This window comes from Zea mays, chromosome 1 (assembly GCF_902167145.1).
Source record: "Zea mays cultivar B73 chromosome 1, Zm-B73-REFERENCE-NAM-5.0, whole genome shotgun sequence".
Lineage (NCBI taxonomy): Eukaryota > Viridiplantae > Streptophyta > Magnoliopsida > Poales > Poaceae > Zea > Zea mays.
This window is the reverse complement of record NC_050096.1, coordinates 127,444,039-127,462,779: the sequence shown is the minus strand read 5'-3', so window position 1 is coordinate 127,462,779 and position 18,741 is coordinate 127,444,039. Positions and strand designations below refer to the sequence as shown.

Here is an 18,741-nt window from a genome sequence, read left to right as displayed (position 1 = left end):
TTCGGAAGACGAAGGCCCCCAACAGATATATATGCATGAGAGCATCTCCAAGAGACTAGCTAAATAGCTTGTCAAGCTAAATTTTAGCTACTTAATAGCAAAATAGCTCTACAACAGACTAGCCATTTAACTTGTCAAGCTATCCGCTTCTTTAAATTGACTCCCTTACTAGCTAAATTTGGCTAGCAACTCTCGCTAGCCAAGCTAACTCGCATATGAGAAAGTCTGTTGGAATGAGATGTTATATATAGAGTTTAATATTTATGTAGAAACAAATAAAGAATTAAATAGAAAGTAAAAATAAAGAGTATTTTGGACTCTAATCACTTAACTAAATCCTATGGCCGACGTGGCCTCTCCCTCGCCGCAACTGCCAGTCTACCACCAACCCGGGCTCCTCCATTGAACCGCCGTCTCCTCCATTCCTGGCTTCCCCTCCATTGAACCGCCACCAGTCTCTTCCATTGAACCGCGGTCGTAAGACGCCTCACCCAACACCGCGCCCACCACCCCAAACGACGCCTACATTCCTGACTTCCCCTCCTACGCGCAGACGCCGTCCCACCGCCGGGATGCCGCCGGCGATCCCAAGCCTGGTCCACCCGTCCCGTGTGCGGATTCTCCACCCGGGCGGAAGCCATATTCACGGGCCGGTGGTGTACTGGATGCTGCGGGACCAACGTCTCGCGGACAACTGGGCCCTCCTCCACGCGGCCGAACTCGCCGCTGCGTCCACCCCCGCGGCGCCGCTCGCCATCGCTTTCACGCTATTCCCACGGCCTTTCCTCCTAGGCGCGCACCTCCGCCAGCTAGGTTTCCTCCTCCGCGGGCTCCGCCGCCTTGCCGCCGATGCGCACGCCCGCGGCCTCCCGTTCTTTCTACTCGAGGGCGGACCTGCGGAGCTGCCGTCGTTGGTGCGGCGGCTCGGGGCTTCGGCGCTCGTCGCCGACTTCTCTCCGCTGCGGCCGGTGCGGGAGGCATTGGATGCTGTCGTCCAGGAGCTTCTGCGTGACGCCGCCAACATGGCCGTGCACCAGGTGAGTACACCGGGATTCCGACAAAGTTTGAATCGTTCGGGTTGAATTGGGTGGAGCGCATTGGTGAGAGTGTATTGTCCACGCAGGTGGACGCACACAATGTAGTGCCTGTCTGGACGGCGTCAGGGAAGCTCGAGTACTCGGCCAAAACCTTTAGAAGTAAGGTGAACAAGGTGATAAACGAGTATCTGGTGGAGTACCCTGAGGTTCCGCAGTGGGCGCCTTGGTGCATGGAGCAGCCGAAGAGTGTTGACTGGGATGCACTGATCAATAGCATCTTCAGGTGCGGTAGGGTGTTCATTTGTTGAATTGGTTCATACTCTTGTGTGGGCTTTAAATATAGCATTGTTAGTGAGGGCTAAATGATTCTGCACTCTTGGAACAGTGAGGCTGAGAATGTGCCGGAGATTAACTGGTGCGAGCCTGGGGAGTCCTCAGCGATGGAGGTCCTTCTTGGGAGTAAGGATGGGTTCTTGACGAAGAGGATTAAGAACTATGACACTGGCCGGAATGATCCTACAAAGCCACATGCATTGTCGTGCCTTTCACCGTACTTACATTTTGGGCACATTTCTGCACAAAGGTGTGCTCTTGAAGCAAAAAAACGCCGTCATCTTAGTCCAAAGGTGCGCTTACTTAATTTCATGTTACTCTTCTAAAATACAAGATTAAGAGCCATATTAAATGGTCAATATGTCTTTTTACCAGCCGGAGGCAAACCTTAAGATTAGCATCAAATATTGAATCCGTCTGTCTAACAGTGAACTAATACATTAGAAAATACCATGCTTTTGGATACAGTCAGTGGACACGTTCTTGGAGGAGCTGATAATAAGGAGGGAACTAGCTGACAATTTCTGCTATTACCAGCCTCAATATGATTCACTGGCTGGTGCATGGGAGTGGGCTAGAAAGACGTTAACGGATCACACTGGTGATAAAAGAGAGCATATCTATACGTGAGTTAGTGTATCTGCTAATTACGTTTATCTGCTTGCTTGGCATGATTAAGGTGAAAGGCTCATGTTCGGCAAGGCTATTTGTTAACTTGCATTCTATTTTGGCGAACAGGAGGGAGCAGCTCGAAAATGCCAAAACATCTGATCCAGTTTGTATTAGCATATTCCTTGTACTCTACTGAAGTTCTTGAATTCATTTTTATCTAGTTCCTGACTGGACTATCTGTCCCTCATTTCCCAAACTTTATCAGCTTTGGAATGCATCTCAATTGGAGATGGTGCACCATGGGAAAATGCATGGATTTATGCGGTAACATAATTCATACCTGTATTAATATGTCATGGTTTTAGCCCATTTATGTGTTGTTTGTTACTTTTGTGATGATAGGTAGTGTTGGAATTGCCTGATTGTCATTCCACATTGCTGGTTGAAGAATTAAGCATTGTTTGGTCTTTGTTTATCTACTTGGTAACACAATTAGTGCATAATGCAGTCAAATATTCATGCATTGGCCTCCATCTGCCCATAGGCTTTACATGTTGAATTGGTGGCAATTTTTTATGTGAAGTCTTCTCGTATACAGCACAGACAATGTAGTTATGCATTTCTGTTCCTATTGGAACAGTGTAGCCTTTCAATTAAATTTGACGGAAGTGTGAGTTAGATTACAACAATCTTTGGAATATTTTGTTTATACGAAGTATTTTTCCAAGATCCCGCCGAATATGGATGGAGCTTACTACGAAGCAAAAAAAAACCAAGCATTGTATTCTGATCTTTATTTCTGCATGCATATCCTCTTTATAAGAGACTACTTTGTGTTCATACTGTAGTTTTCTGCAGAATGTATTGGGCCAAAAAGATTCTAGAATGGACCAGTCAACCTGAAGAAGCACTTTCCATAGCAATATATTTGAACGACAAGGTAAATTTAGAAGAATGACATACATTGTAGAGTTGTACTACTTTTATTTTTTATCATATTGATGGAAAATTGTCTTTATATTCACCAAATGTAAGAAAAATTAGGGGAAACAGAAACTACTGTTACCTTTTGTGTTGGGTTCTATAAATTACTAATAACATTGTACTGCAAGAACCTGCAATTAACAAAGGGTACATTTGGTTCAGCAAGCACAAGTTTTATCAAAGGAGTTAAACATTTCTGCTACTACATTGAAAACTTTTTTAGTACAAATTTGAAAGCACATTGGGTCCTGCTTTTGCTGCTTATCCAAGTTCGATATATTAATAAAGAGATATGGCAAATAGAAATTAAAATGAGTTTAAAAATAATTAAGTGTTATAATAAATAAAATAAAATATTTTGGGGCAATTGTGATTGTACCCTTCTCCGGTGTTGTTTACCCCTCAATTTTTAACTTTGTGATTTTACCTCTCTGTTTTGAAAACGAATCTGCCATTTGCCCCCCCCCCCCTTTAACACCGATAGTGAAAATCAGAATTAATGATAAAAAAAATAAAAAACGAGGGGTAAAATCACAATTACAATGTGAGATAAGGGTATAATCACAATTGACCCTGAAAATTTTCAGGGTCAATTGTGATTATACCCTTCTCTCACCTTGCAATTATGATTTTACTCGTTTATTTTTTATTTTTTAATCACTAATTCTAATTTTCACTAACGACGTTAAGGGGGAGGGGCAAACAATGGTTTCGTTTTCAAAACAGAGGGGTAAAATAAAAAATGAGGGGTAAAATCACAATTGCCCAAATATTTTTAATAAAAAATATTAAAATTAGATTGGTAAAATTGATTTATTAATTCAATATATTAATGAAGAGATACGAAAAATAGAAAATAAAATTTGATTAAAAATAATTAAGTCTTAGAATAAATGAAATAATCATACATTTCAATAAAAAATAAATAGCAAGTGGCGTCTAGTTTTATTTGTTAAAAATATCAAGAATACAAATGTGAAATCGGTTTTTTAAATTTGGTACATTGATTAGGAGATAGTTGAACAAAGTGCATATAAACAATATATAGTTTCGTCACAGTTGACAACTCACAACAGTTTGAACCAAACGACTTTCAACCTTTTTACAGCAGATAACTCAACAATTTTTTCACAACAAATAACTCACAACAACTTTTTTTTATAGTTTACGGCTGAACCAAACCAAGGTTATATTAAGCGCTAGGCGTTAGGCGGGCGTTAGGCCACTGCTTAGCGCCTATAAAGCTTAAGCATAGATTAATCGTGCTTAAGCGTTTGTAGGAATATTACAATATAATATATATTTGCACAGAAAAACAGTTTTACCTAGAAATTATGGGTACTTACCTGGATTAATAGACATGTTTTTGCAGCCTTTCTGCACGTTCCCAGCTTCTTACCTTCAGCCCTTCACCAAACAGCAGCAGCATCACAAATCAACAAACAATAGATTAAACTGTAAAAGAGATGAACAAATCAACAAGAAGACTAAAAGAAAAGAAACTTATCTTCTTCTCATCTTCTTTCCTTCAGCCTTTCACCAAACAACAGCAACACAAATATAAGAAAGATCTCATAATCACAATTCACAAATAAACATTAACAGCTCATAGCAGACTTAAACTAATTCAAATAGATAATAGACTAGTTCATGACACACAACACACTAGTAGCGCAGTGGAGCAATATAAATATTACAAACTTAGATTAGTTCAAACTTCAAATAAACTGATAAACATAACAGCAGGTCAACTGCAGTCCTGCAATTCACCATTACTCCACATGGACATAGTCACTGGTGTTTGAAATCTCACAGTTGTCCTCTTCATAATCAATATCCTCAAGCACATTGTCTTCATCTTCTTTTTCAGATTCCCAATCTTCTTCGTCCACCTCTCTAGCCACTCTTGCGCTCCTGCGAGGTTGAAGCTCATCCTCTACTCCCATTGCATCTCCTAGGACAGACCATGGTATACCTGTCCCTTGCATTTCTCCCTCATCCTCATCCCTGATTTGAACTAATGCTTGTTCATCACCTCCCTCAAAGAAAAATCCTTGAGCTTCTGAACAATCAGAACTCAAGAGCACCTCATAGTTCTTGTTTCGGGAAATTCTCTCTTTCTTGGACAACATTCTATTGTTGAATTGGATGAAGACAAGATTGTTGAGGCGTTCTGTTGTTAATCTGTTCCTTCTCTTAGTATGAGTCTGCAAATATGCTCACAGGTCACAATCCTTGTCATAAGTGTAAACAATTGGTACTAGAAAGTCATTTTAAGAGTTAAGGAGCAATCTGACCTGTTCAAAAACGCTCCAAGTTCTTTCACAACCGGATGAGCTAGTGGTTAATGAAAGGATCCTAATGGCAATTGCTTGCAAATCAGGTGCTCCACCCCCATAGAGCCTCCACCAAGATGCTGTAATGAAGAAATGTCATGCCTCAAACCATGAAACAAGGAGCAGCTGCAATTCAAATATGATTTATGGCTTTATTCACAGCACAATATTACCTGGATTGAAATCAAAGCGTTGGCAGCTCCTTGCCATATTTTTTGAGAAAGATCCTTGTTTTGTTTGAAACCTATCCAAGTCATCATTGACAGCTCTATATGCTTTCTCGTCCTCACCATGATAAAATGTCTCAACACATAGCATGAATTTTTCCATAATGGTTGAATCACAGAAGATGCTGCTGTTGGTGTAACTATAGTATGGATTCAGCATATATGCAGCCACATGCAGTGGGGAATCAAGCCTGTTTTTCATTTTTTTCTCAACAATGGACATAACTTCTTTGTATTTTATCTCAACATTTCCAAATGCTTCCTTAATGGCCTTCTTTGCATTGATTAGTTCTCCATAGAGGAAACCCATAGATGGCTTCACATCCCCATCTACCAAACGAAGAAGTTTGACAAGAGGCTCAAATACCTTCAAGCAAAGTGACACACCTTTCCAAAATGGTATGCTTAACACCATTGCTGTTGCCTCCTTTCCCTTCTTAGACTTCACATCGGGTAAGTCATACCACTTTGAATCGACAACCATCTTTCTAAGGTCATCTTTCTTCTCCATCATGCTTTGCAAAGTAAGGTAGGCTGTAGCAAATCTTGTTACCCCAGGTCTTATAATATCTCTCTTCAATGTGAATGATCTCATACATGCCAAGGTGCGGTGGTGACCATAGACAAAGATGGTGAATGATTTAGCTTGGTCAATTCTCTTCTTGAATCTTGGAAGGTTGCCAATGCCTTGTAGCATTAAATTTATTGTGTGAGTTGCACAAGAACTCCAAAAAATATTAGGCCTCTTGTCATGCAACAATGCCTTAGCTCCCATATTGTTAGAAGCATTGTCCGTGACAACTTGCACTACTGAGTCCGGTCCTAAATCCTGAATTGCTTTATCCACCAACTCAAATATGACCTCACTTGTGTGTGACACATTTGACATCTCCTTTGACTTGATAAAACTTGTCCCTGCAGTGGTATGTGTACAAATGTTCATGATGCTTCTCCTCTTCATATCTGTCCAAGCATCGGTCATAACAGAGCAGCCATACTTGTTCTTCTCGTCTTCACGGTCTTGCAGCAAGCTTTTAGTTCTAGCATGCTCCTCTTCTAGCAGCTTCTCTCTATAATGATGTTGAGATGGTGGCTGAAAACCAGGGCCAAATCGACCAATAGCCTCAACCATTTCCTTGAACTCATCATTGTCACAAGCATGGAATGGAATACCATGTGTGTACACCCATCTAGCAACATATTGCTGCACCTGGTGTGTTCTCTCTTTCCAAAGAGGCTCATTAATGTTTTGTTGCCTCTTGGCTTCAGCTTGATTTGCTTTAGGATCAATGCGACGAGCAAAACTGTCCATGGGGCCAAGTTTGCTTACTGAGTCTGAGCTCCCAACAAGAGACTGCACATATGTGGGTTCATCATCAATCAATTGCACATTGTCTCTAACATCTCTATCATGTTGCAGCTTCTCTTTTTTTTTTTTGAATTGCTGATTCCAAATCTTTCTTGCACTTGGCCTTAACATCATCACTCACTTTCTTGCACTTTGCAACAGCACTACCAACATGACCAAGATGCTGTTTGAACCTGTGTATTCCTCCTGTGCTCTCATGGCCACAAAGCAGACACTTCACTCGGTTCTTATCATTTGGATCAACTAATCGCCCCCATTCCCATCCTATATCACTTGATTTCCTCTTTAATTGACTCTCAGGCTCAGTGGTTGCATCAACTTGAGGCTCAGATAAAGACATCCTACACAAAGCATGTGCATGTACTAATTAAACATCTAAGCCAAAGTGTCCATGTTAAACATTGCATAGAACATAACAGAAGAGGTGGAGGAGCAGCAGAAAAATAGCAAAGGCGGGAGAGGGAAGAACGCCTGGAATACTGGATGATTGGGGAAGAGGAGAAAGGTTGTGCTGACCTGGACGATTGGGGAAGATCAGAAGAGGACAATCCGGTCCGGCAGGCAGCAGCAGCAGACTTGGATAAAGTGGAAATGCAGCAGCTCCCACCGTTTCCCTCCTCTGTCCTCTCCCGCTTTTTTTCCCTCCTCTGTCCTCTCCCGCACAGCAGCTCCCTCCACTTTTTCCTACATGCAGCAGCAGCTCCCGCAGCAGATAAAGTGGAATTCCCGCCACTTTATTTCCCGCCTCTCTTCCACTCTTTTTTTCCCGCCACTGCTTTCCCTGCGCAGAAACTGCATGCACTTTTACTGCATGCGCTTTTCACTGCGCCCAGACCGCTTTAGCGCGCGCTTTTCCGCTTTAGCGCGCGTAGCCCAAATTAGGCGCCGCCTAAGCGCGCCCGACGCTGAAAGCAACGCCTTTGGCCTAAGCGCAGCGCTAAGGCACCGCTTAGCATCTAATCGTGACTAAGCGGACGCTTAAGCGCGCTTTTTTGAACATTGAACCAAACACACCCAAAATGTGTTGTTGTATTAGTCTCTATATTACAATTACATATGCACCAACTGAAGTACACTTTCAGTTGCCACGCTTAGGATGCAGTAGTTTGATATTTTACTGTTTCGTGTGCTTTTGAGTAAGATGTTTTTGTCTAAATTTTGTACTTTTGTCCCTCTTCTAGAGTTTGTGATTTTAGCATGTCAAAGTCACAAAATAGTTATAGATTTGGATGTGGTTAAGAATGGTTGCTTGTAGCACTATTTTTTATACAACAACAAAGACTTTTACTTTAAAGCAAGTTGGGCTAGGCTGGAGTTGAAATGTAACACAAACCACAAGTCAAGGTTCAGGCACGTGGCTACCTCTTTTTCATGCACTCCTATTAAAAGCTAAATCATTGGGTATATTTTATTCTTTCAAGTCTCCTCTTACCGCCTCTTCCCATGTTAACCTTGGCTTCCTCCTCCCTCTGTTCCCATTATTATCGCAAGTTAGGATCACTCTATGCTGGTGCCTTTGATGTTCTCCGTTGGACATGTCCAAACCATCTAAACTCGTGTTGGATAAACTTTTCTTCAATTGATGCTACCCCTAGCCTATCATTTTTTGCAACATTTATCCACTGAGCATGTCATCTTTTTGTAGGTCAACATTCTACACCATAACAGGTCTAATCATCATCCTATAGAACTTGTCTTCTAGCTTTTATGGTGCCCTCTTGTCATATATATAATGCAAGATGCTTGATGCCACTTCATCCATCTTGCTTTGTATTCTATGGCTAACATCTTCATCAATATCTTTGTTTCTCTATAGCATTGTGTCAAGGGCGGTATTGCCCAAGGTAGGAGGACCTCGGCTACGTAGATCGTAGCCTTGACCCGTGGTTGCCGGCAGGGTTATGCCCCCACGCCGAGCTACCCGTCGACAGGAGAAGTTCTCCTGGTCGCCGGTTTAGAGAAGAGAGGAAGAGACTTGATAGGTAATTCTTTATTGATTTCCAAGTGCCCCCATACATGGCTATATATAGCCGGCGGCTTACACAAATGGAGAAGGTTCTCCTTGATTGAAGATCTAATCAAAATAGGAAGGATACTAATCAGCTAGCTACTTTCTCTCCTAGCCAATCTCCTTCTATGTTTGCTGCATGCACAATCAATCAGGCGGTCGCCTTCTATGTTTGCTGCATGCGCAATCAATCAGATGGCTACTTTCCATCCTAGCCACTCACCTGCTGCGCATGTGCCTTTGCTGCCTGCTCAGCTCGGCGCACATCGCGGGCTCTCCTACGCCTGGCGTATGTGTGGCCGTACATGACATCTCTCCGCTCCTCGAGAAGCAGCTCGTCCTCGAGCTGAAAGGTTGGGAATTTGTCGGTGAAAGTGTCCATGTCCTCCCAAGTCGCAGATGCAGGCGACTGATCTTTCCACTGCACCAGCACCTGGCGTACACCGCGGTTGAGCCGGGTTCGGATGGCCCTAGCTGGCTCCAAGGTGACTGCCCCATGGTGAAGTGGGGGTAGTGGCGGTGTAACCTGCGGTGGTGTGCCGTGATACTTTTTGAGGACGCCCACATGAAACACGTCGTGGATGCGAGCGCGGCCCGGAAGCTCGAGGCGGACAGCGACCTCGTTGATGAGTTCCAGCACACGGTAGGGCCCATAGAACCGGGGCTTCAGCTTGCCGGTGGAGTCAGTGGCGAGGGAGGCAGGGGAGCGGTGTCGGAGACGGAGCAGCACCCATTCGCCCACCTGATACGTGACGGCGCGGTGTCCCTGGTCATAATACTTCTTCTGGACAGCCTGTGCCTGTTCCAGTCGATGGCGGACATCAGCGAGGAACTCTTCGCGCTCCTCCATGGTTCTAGCCACTGCCGCAACACGTGTGTCCCCCGGTTCATAGGACCGGATGGACGGAGGCACACGCCCGTAGACGATCTTGAAAGGCGTGTCGCGGAGAGAGCTCTGGTAGGCGGTGTTGAAGACGTACTCCGCCCATGGGAGCCATTGGAGCCACTGGCGAGGCCGATCGCTCGTTAGGCACCGCAGGTACATGATGATTACCCTGTTTGCCGATTCGGACTGGCCGTCCGACTGAGGGTGGAAAGCCGACGTCATGTGGAGACTGGTCCCCATCAACCGCATGATCTCCTTCCAGAACTTGGAGGTGAACACGACGTCGCGGTCCGACACCAAGGACTGTGGCACCCCATGAAGGCGTACAATCTCCGCGAAGAATGCCTGAGCCACGGACTCTGCTGAGTAGGGGTGTGCCAGTGGAATAAAGTGGCAGTACTTGCTGAATCTGTCTACCACCGTCAAGATGACGGACTTGCCGCGCACTTGGGGCAGGGCTTCGACGAAGTCCAGCGCCACATCCGTCCAGACTCCCTGCGGAATTGGTAGGGGAAGGAGGAGTCCGGCCGGGTGTAGGTGCTCTGACTTGTGGCGCTGGCAGGTAGGGCACTCCCGGACATAATCTTGGACCACCTGCTTCATGTTAGGGAAATGGAAGTCACGTCGAAGGCGATGTAGCGTGCGCTGGACCCCTTCGTGGCCCTCGGCATGCACAGCTGCGAGTAGTTCACGGAGCAGCGGTGAAGAAGGGGGTAGGTAGAGCCGGCCCGCGTACTGGACCATCCCGTCAACCACCTCCCACGGCGTGCGCTTGGTGCCGGCCTGCACCTCGTCACGAATGGCAGTGAGTGCTGGATCGGTGGGCTGTGCCTGACGAAGACGGTCCAGGACGTCGAAACGCGGTGCTGAGAGGGCCAGCAGCGCCCCATCGTCCGGCGTGTCGCGGCGGGAGAGGGCATCCGCCACCACATTGGTTGACCCCGGCTTATACTCGACGGAGAAATCGAAGCCCAGGAGCTTGCCGACCCAATGATGTTGCGGAAGCGTCGCGAGCCGCTGGTCCAGCAGGTACTTGAGGCTGTAGTGGTCGGTTTTGACGATGAACCGGCGTCCCCAAAGGTACGGCCTCCAGTGTCGGACCGCCAGGACGAGGCCGATGAGCTCCCGTTCGTAAGCCGCCAGCGCCTGATGCCGGGGTGCGACAGCCCGGCTGAAGAATGCGATGGGGTGGCCCCCCTGGACCATCACCGCGCCGAAACCGTGGGACGATGCGTCGCACTCAACGACGAATGGCTTGGAGAAGTCCGGCATGGTGAGGACGGGGGCCGAGGTGACCGCGTCCTTGAGGGCGACAAATGCCTCCGCGGCTCCTGCGCTCCAAGAGAATCCATCCTTCTTCAACAAGGCCGTCAATGGCGCTGCCACGGTACCGTAGTGGTGGACGAACTTCCGGTAATAGCCCGTCAGTCCGAGGAAACCCCGTACCGCCCGTGCGGATCGCGGCGTGGGCCAGTCCCGGATGGCCTGGACTTTGGCCGGATCCATGGCTACGCCTGCCTCGGAGATGACGTGGCCAAGGTAGCCGACCTTTGTCGCGCCGAACGCACACTTGGTGCGTTTTAGGAACAGCTGGTGACGTTGGAGCTCCTCGAGGACGGCGCGGAGGTGTCGAAGGTGTTCTCCCCAGCTCTTACTGTAGATCAAAATGTCGTCAAAGAACACAAGAACAAACCGACGAAGAAACGGTCGCAGCACGTCATTCATCAAAGCCTGGAACGTCGCTGGGGCGTTGCACAGCCCGAACGGCATCACCAGGAACTCGTAGAGGCCGTCGTGGGTGCGGAAGGCCGTCATGTGGACGTCCCCCGGGCGCATCCGGACCTGGTGGTAGCCCGAGCGTAAGTCGAGCTTGGTGAAGAACTTCGCGCCGTGGAGTTCGTCCAGCAACTCGTCCACCACCGGAATCGGAAACGCATCCTTGACGGTGAGCGCGTTCAGCGCCCTGTAGTCGACGCAGAACCGCCAGGAGCCGTCCGGCTTCTTGACGAGAAGTACTGGTGAGGAGAACGCCGAGTCGCTGCGTCGGACAATGCCTTGCTCGATCATGGCGGCGCACTGCCGCTCGAGCTCATCTTTGTGTGCCGCCGGGTATCGGTACGGGCGGACCGCCACAGGCAGCGCTCCCGGTTTGAGGATGATGCGGTGGTCACGGGAGCGCTTGGGTGGAAGACCGCGTGGCTCGGTGAAGACGTGGCTGAGGGAGTGCAGGAGGGCGTCGAGGAGGGGCTCCTGGGCTGGCTGGAGCTGTAGTGTTGGCGTCGGTGGCGCCGTGACTGCGCGGACGACCGGCTTGTCCGAGGATGCGAGGCCGGCCCAGCAGACAGCGCGTCCCTCGCGCTGGAACTGGATAGTCCGCGCGGCGACGTCCCAGACGATGGGCCCGAGGGTTCCCAACCACTGCGTGCCGAGGACGAGGTCGAAACCTGCCAAGGGCATGACGAAGAGGTCGATGTGGAACGTGTCGCCCTGCACCCTGATCGGCGCGTCGCGGATGACCCCCGGGCAAGTGACGCGCTCGCCGTTAGCCACGGTGGCGGTGAGCCTTGGGCGCGGTTGGATGTGCATCCCGGAGCGGTACGCTGCACGCTCGCCGATGAAGTTGTGCGTGGATCCCGTGTCGAGGAGGGCGACCAGCACTGCGGTCCCGAGGAACGCGCGGACTTGTAGCGTGTCGAAGGTTGGCACTCCGGCCACGGCATGTAGGGAGTAGATGGGGCCCTCCTCTGCTGGGACAGCATCGCACGCGGCGTCGACTGCCATCTCCAGTTCAATGCCTTCAACGTAGAAGAGGCGGTGACAGGTGCGGTTGTGGCCGCGGGAGTACTGCTCATCGCAGTTGAAGCACAACCCGAGCCGACGGCGTTCCTGCTGTTCTTCCACGGAGAGACGGCGGCCCGGTTGCCGCTCGCGTGCGGCTGGCGCAGCACCCGCCGGTGGTACCGGCAGCGCAAGGAGTGGGGGCGCCTGCTGAGGTTTACTGGTGGCCGGTGGAGCGCGGTGCGCCGGCCTGGCCGGGGCTGCCGCCATCTTGTCGAGCTCCATCAGCTCCACTTGCCGGGCGAGGCTCATGGCCGCGGCCAGCGTCTCCGGGTTGTGAAGCCGGACGGCGTGGCTGAGGGGTGGAAGCAGACCTCCCGTGAAGAGCTGGACTCGCTGGGCCTCGTCGAGCCGCCCAGCGCGGAAGAAGAGGCTCTGGAAGCGGTTGGAGTATTCCTCCACCGTCCCGGTGCGTCGGCACTCCGTCAGCTCGAAGAGGGGCGCCGAGCGCAGCGCTGGTCCGAATCGCAGATCAATGAGATCTTTGAAACGTCCCCACGACGGCGTGCCTTCGTCCTCCTGAAGTTGCATGAACCATTCCTGGGCGACGTCTTCGAGGTTGTATGACGCCATCCCGACGCGCTCCTCGGCCATGGTACGCTGCTGACGAAAATATGACTCACATTTGTTGAGGAAGAGGCGCGGGTCAGACTTCCCGTCAAAACAGGGAAAGTCCCACTTCTGGAACCTGGGGGGCCGATCCGGTTCACGAGGAGGCTCCATGCGATTGCCGCCACCAACGCCAGATGACGAGGATGCCTTGTCCTTCAAGGAAGCCATCTCGATCTTCATCTCCTTGATCTCCATCTTGAGCTCCGAATGCCATGATTTCATCATCTCCATGAGGTCGGTCATGGAGGGCTCCGACATGGTGTTGGAGTGACCGGTGGAAGTGGTGGAGGCTGAGGGCGAGGGTGGGGTTGAGGGCTGTTTAGTGGCTGCGGTGGTGGAAGTTGATGGTTGTGAAGAAGACGAGGATCGTCGGCTTCGTGATACCAGGTTGTCAAGGGCGGTATTGCCCAAGGTAGGAGGACCTCGGCTACGTAGATCGTAGCCTTGACCCGTGGTTGCCGGCAGGGTTATGCCCCCACGCCGAGCTACCCGTCGACAGGAGAAGTTCTCCTGGTCGCCGGTTTAGAGAAGAGAGGAAGAGACTTGATAGGTAATTCTTTATTGATTTCCAAGTGCCCCCATACATGGCTATATATAGCCGGCGGCTTACACAAATGGAGAAGGTTCTCCTTGATTGAAGATCTAATCAAAATAGGAAGGATACTAATCAGCTAGCTACTTTCTCTCCTAGCCAATCTCCTTCTATGTTTGCTGCATGCACAATCAATCAGGCGGTCGCCTTCTATGTTTGCTGCATGCGCAATCAATCAGATGGCTACTTTCCATCCTAGCCACTCACCTGCTGCGCATGTGCCTTTGCTGCCTGCTCAGCTCGGCGCACATCGCGGGCTCTCCTACGCCTGGCGTATGTGTGGCCGTACATGACACATTGATTTTAAATAGCGAAAGGTATCATATCATATATTTGGTATTTTATCGTAATCCTTCTTTAAATCAATTGGAACCATGTGGAGGTCCTTCTTTTGCTTCCTATGATGTTCCATCACTCGTCTTATTAAGAAAATGGCATGTTGACCTTTTAGACATGAAACCAAATTAGTTCATAGAGATCCTCGTTATTTTTCTCACACAATGCTCGATAATTTTCTCCCACAATATGTTCCTTATTCTTGTAGATCAGTACTAATATACTTTTCCTTTTTTGGTATCTTGTTCGACCGAAAGATGTGGTCGATTAACTTGGTTAGCCATATCATAGCTATGTCCCCGAGGCACCTCCATGTTTCAATTGGGATATTATTAGGGCAAAAGATGTTAAGATTTCCTTTGATAGTCTGACAAATAGTAGTAATTTGTTAAGTTGGTTATTTATTTTTATTTATTTTCAATTAAGATATGAAATTGTAAGTGGAAATGGTATTCTTTTTTGAACGTAATGGCAGGAGCTCTGCCTTTCAATTAAGAAGAAGAATGGAATTGACCCAGTTTTAAGGAGAATCGAGCCCGAAACCTACACAGAGTGCACGAACAACCCAGAGAACGACAACCCCACACATAAAACCCATCTAGAGTCATCGTTGCCGAGCTCAACACAAGTTATGAGCAGCTCCAACTCCACCAAACAGGCCGCACACGGCCAAAGGAACTCGACGACGCCTACACCTAAAAGCCGGTATAAAAGGAGGAACACCGCGGTGTGCCATCATTGCCAAGCCTCAACACACCCCACACGAGGAAGCTCTGATTCTTCACCAATTACCTTGAACCAACGTATTGTCCCCGGCTTTGCCAACCTCAAACAATCCAGTCCACGAGGGAGGGGGGCTTCGCCAAATGTCATTGTTGCCAAACCACACCCCTGACGTAGCATCTTCGACTTCACATTGAAAAACCCTCCACCTCCACCCGCAAACCAGACGCCTCGAAGCGAAAGCATCAACCGAAGATGAAGTCGAGGCCGAGACGAACCAAAAGCGATGCCTTCAGGAGGGGAATGACTTCTGGGACACCACCATCGCATGTCCGAGATGGACCGGGTTGTCACCCATGGATGACAGAGCTGGAGAATGCGACGCCCCCATCAGGGGAACGACGCTCACGGGCGTCATCGTCGCCAAGGATTTCGCCCAAGAAGTCCTCCAACACATCGTCAGGCCAGGACCCTGGGTCAAAGCATCGACAGCACCGCATTGACATCCCACACAAAACCCTTCCAAAGGGGCTACGACGCGCCGACTTCCGTAGCAGCCGCAAAGCTGCGTCGTCCACCCCCCCCTTCGGCTGGGCATACGGAACCAGGCAACACCATACCGCGAGCGACACACTGTCGCGCGTCAGAGCCGGAGCCAGCCTTACACCATGACCACCGCCAAACCACCCACGAGAGAATGGCAACAAACATGGCCCACACCGTCAATGGGTGCAACTGACTCGGGTGTCTCCGCCGTCTCCTGACACCATGTGATATCCTGGCCCAAGGCTCAATAGGATTGATAGAATACTCATACCAACAAGGTATATCTTGTTTTTCGGAAGCCTGTCTCGAAAGAACCTATAGGTTAAGCGCGTTTGGCCTAAATCAATCTTGGGATGGGTCACCGACCGGGAAGTTTTCTCGGGTGCGCATGACTGAGGACAAAGTGCACACAAAAGACCTGTGTTGGTCTGTGGGGACGATAATGATCCTAGAAAGCTGTCAGGAGTAAGTACTACCGGTCTGGGAGTAGACGGGGTGTTACAAATGGTATTAGAGTCAACCCTCACGGTTTCACGACGCGTGTGTGGGCTAGGGGTTCGGGCATATGACACATGACGCATGTGAGCCCAGAGTGGTCACATGGCATGGCATATGACGACGCTAGACATACAGATGTGGCCAAGAGGGGAGGTTCCTGGCTTGGGGTTAACTGACGAGGACGTCGATCTTCTAAGGGGGTGGATTGTGATATCTTGGCCCGGTGGATTGTGTGATATCCTGGCCCAAGGCTCAATAGGATTGATATAATACTCATACCAATAAGGTGCATCTTCTTTTTCGGAAGCCTGTCTCGAAAAAACATCTAGGTTAAGCATGCTTGGCCTAAAGCAATCTTGGGATGGGTGACCGTCCGAGAAGTTTTCTCGGGTGCGCATGAGTGAGGACAAAGTGCACACAAAAGACTCATGTTGGTCTGTGGGAATGTATGGTCCTAGAGGGCTGCCAGGAGTAAGTACCGCCGGTCCAGGAGTGGACGGGGTGTTACAAAGTACCACCGGTCTGGGAGTGGACGGGGTGTTACACACCGCCGTGCACGTCACGGGCGTCCCTGCCATGCACGTCAACAGCAAGCCAAGAACCGTCGCCACACCCGGCACCATGACACACCATCACAGGGCGCCACCACAGCCGGACTATGGAGGCACCGACCATCGGTCTCGTCGCCGCAGCAAGCCGCGACGCGCCCCGATGCGCCCTGGCCACGGGCGCGGTCACTCGCCGCGACCACTGCCTCGCCCACTGACGATGGGCCACGCCGTCGTAGCAGGTCTCACCGTAGCATGGAGTAGGGAGGCTCACTGCTAGTGATGGCAATGGGGGCTCCGATCCCTGATTCCCCGTGGAGAATTCCTCCATTAGGGGACCGGGATGGGGAAGTTTACAGGTAAAATTCTTCCCAAAGGACTAGTTTGGAAACTCAAATCCCCTTCGGGATTGAAGGGGATTAGAGAGGAAATTAGTTCATTTCCACCTCAACCCCCTCCAATCCTGAAGGGGATTTCAGGTTCCCAAAGTAGCCCTGACGGGTAAACGGGGAAGGGGACGGGGAAGCATCCTCCCTCCCGTTCCTCGCGGGGACCCGTTAAACCTACACGTGACGATGTTTTCATGTACTAGTTAATGATAAAAATAAATAGTTATCTTGTCAAGAGATCAATCATTGTACGGATGTGTTCATTTTGATGTACACATAATAATTTTTTATATCTAATAATATGTATAAGTGAAAATGTTTTGCATTAATAACAAAGGATGTATGTCCTAATAATAATTTATAAACGGGGACAGGGATCCCCGTCGAGGATTTATCCCCGTGGGGGACTAGGATGGGGAAGAAATGTCGCCCGCAAGCGTTCGTAGGGATCCCCGCGGGGAAATTTTTTCGTCACGGGACAGGTATGGCCCCGACGGCGAATTCCCCATTGCCATCCCTACTCGCTGCGCACCGGCTTCGGCGCAGCCAAGCCGAGCCCCGGCGCACGCATGACGCCGGGCCGCGTCGCCATAGCAGGCCCCAAGCGCTGCCACAGAGAGTACGGGGAGAGCAGATCCGTAGTCCGAGGTGGCAGATCCGGACTTGCGGCGGTCGTCGGGTGATGCGGGTTGCGGCAGTACATATCGTTAGACCTTTAGGTTTGCTTGTACCTGAAACTGTGTTAATGCCATTGAGATCTTCGAAGTGGATTGACGTCCTATGGAAAATGATATTCTGGACTTAAAAACAACTCGATGGTGTACCTGTAGTGCAGATACCTGCTGTCCAATTCATTCCCTGGTCAATAGATCTGATTCTGTAATAGCACTTTGCCTTAACGTACTTATTCAAGTTGGTTCTTTATCAATATTTCGCAGTATCATATCGATGGCAGGGATCCCAATGGCTATGTTGGTTGCATGTGGTCTATTTGTGGCCTCCATGACCAGGTTGGTGAACTTTGATAGTTCCCTTCAGTGGTCTATTTCTGCGGTTCCATAATTAGTATCATTCTTAAAGCTTACGAGTTAGTCTACGCTTCTATTTTTTAGGGTTGGAAGGAACGTCCGGTATTTGGAAAGATACGTTATATGAATTATGCTGGTTGCAAGAGAAAATTTGACGTTGATGCTTATATTTCGTACGTTAAAAGATTGGTTCCTAGGGCCAAGAAGAGGAAAACTGAGGAAGGTGAATCCACGGTCAAAGAATCCAATGTCTGAGTTGGCTCAGCAGTTCAACATTGTCTAAAACATTGGTATAATTTAAATTTGGCGCAGTCAAGTGACATACTTTTCTTTTGCTGGTAGATGTTTATACGGCTAACTGAAGAGTTGCTAAGTAGAGATAGACATTATACAAGGTTGTGCTGAGATCAGTTTGCCTCGCTGATATTATAGGAAAAACATATTAACATATATGTTTTATAATAGTTTTAAAAATACTAATGTTATTCTGTCGACGTTTGATTTTATTTTTTAATAAATTTGGTTAAACTTTGTGAAAAAACTATTAACAACCAAACTAGCATTGTACTTTTGGACGATAGGTGGCACTACTAAATTAATGTCTCGTATACATTACAGGAAACTTCTAATAATTGGTAATATATCCTTGATTCTAGTTTTTCCAATAATTCGTAAATATGTCCTTCCCAGGTTTGCGTAGTTTTCACTTATATGAAAATGTTTTTGTGAGACACTTTAAATATTAATTAATGGAGGCTGTACATCAGGGTGTCGATACTATCTAGGGCTGGAAACAAAACTAGAACCATACATATGGCAGTGATGATTTAAAGCACTTT

At 48.5% G+C, this 18,741-nt stretch overlaps 2 protein-coding genes across 3 annotated transcripts; one reads left to right on the top strand and one right to left on the bottom strand.

Moving 5' to 3' along the window:
• Window positions 1-345: 345 nt before the first annotated feature.
• On the top strand, window positions 346-18,371 carry LOC100191679 (type II CPD DNA photolyase). Of its 2 annotated transcripts, NM_001137108.1 has the most exons (9): window positions 447-1,037; window positions 1,124-1,320; window positions 1,423-1,663; window positions 1,839-1,996; window positions 2,109-2,145; window positions 2,248-2,306; window positions 2,841-2,922; window positions 17,813-17,884; window positions 17,987-18,371. In NM_001137108.1, the coding sequence occupies exons 1-9, from the start codon at window positions 573-575 to the stop codon at window positions 18,155-18,157; spliced, it is 1,482 nt and encodes a 493-aa protein (NP_001130580.1). In that variant the 5' UTR covers window positions 447-572; the 3' UTR covers window positions 18,158-18,371. The 2 variants fall into 2 exon arrangements, with proteins under 2 accessions (XP_023157618.1, NP_001130580.1); XM_023301850.2 differs by lacking the exons at window positions 17,813-17,884; window positions 17,987-18,371 and adding an exon at window positions 4,837-4,929 and having other exon boundaries at window positions 346-1,037.
• On the bottom strand, window positions 3,568-7,396 carry LOC103633377 (uncharacterized). The gene is made up of 3 exons (XM_020546476.3): window positions 5,476-7,396; window positions 5,264-5,382; window positions 3,568-5,173 (listed from the first exon to the last, which is right to left on the bottom strand). The coding sequence occupies exons 1-3, from the start codon at window positions 7,010-7,012 to the stop codon at window positions 4,739-4,741; spliced, it is 2,091 nt and encodes a 696-aa protein (XP_020402065.2). The 5' UTR covers window positions 7,013-7,396; the 3' UTR covers window positions 3,568-4,738.
• Window positions 18,372-18,741: the final 370 nt, after the last annotated feature.

Coding starts and splice junctions, on each gene's coding strand:
- LOC100191679 (NM_001137108.1), top strand. CDS start 573: ATGCCGCCGGCGATCCCAAGCCTGGTCCACCCGTCCCGTGTGCGGATT. Junction 1,997..2,108: donor AAAAGAGAGCATATCTATAC/GTGAGTTAGTGT, acceptor TTTGGCGAACAG/GAGGGAGCAGCTCGAAAATG. Junction 2,307..2,840: donor AAAATGCATGGATTTATGCG/GTAACATAATTC, acceptor AGTTTTCTGCAG/AATGTATTGGGCCAAAAAGA.
- LOC103633377 (XM_020546476.3), bottom strand. CDS start 7,012: ATGATGTTAAGGCCAAGTGCAAGAAAGATTTGGAATCAGCAATTCAAA. Junction 5,383..5,475: donor ACGCTTTGATTTCAATCCAG/GTAATATTGTGC, acceptor TCTTCATTACAG/CATCTTGGTGGAGGCTCTAT. Junction 5,174..5,263: donor CTTGGAGCGTTTTTGAACAG/GTCAGATTGCTC, acceptor GCATATTTGCAG/ACTCATACTAAGAGAAGGAA.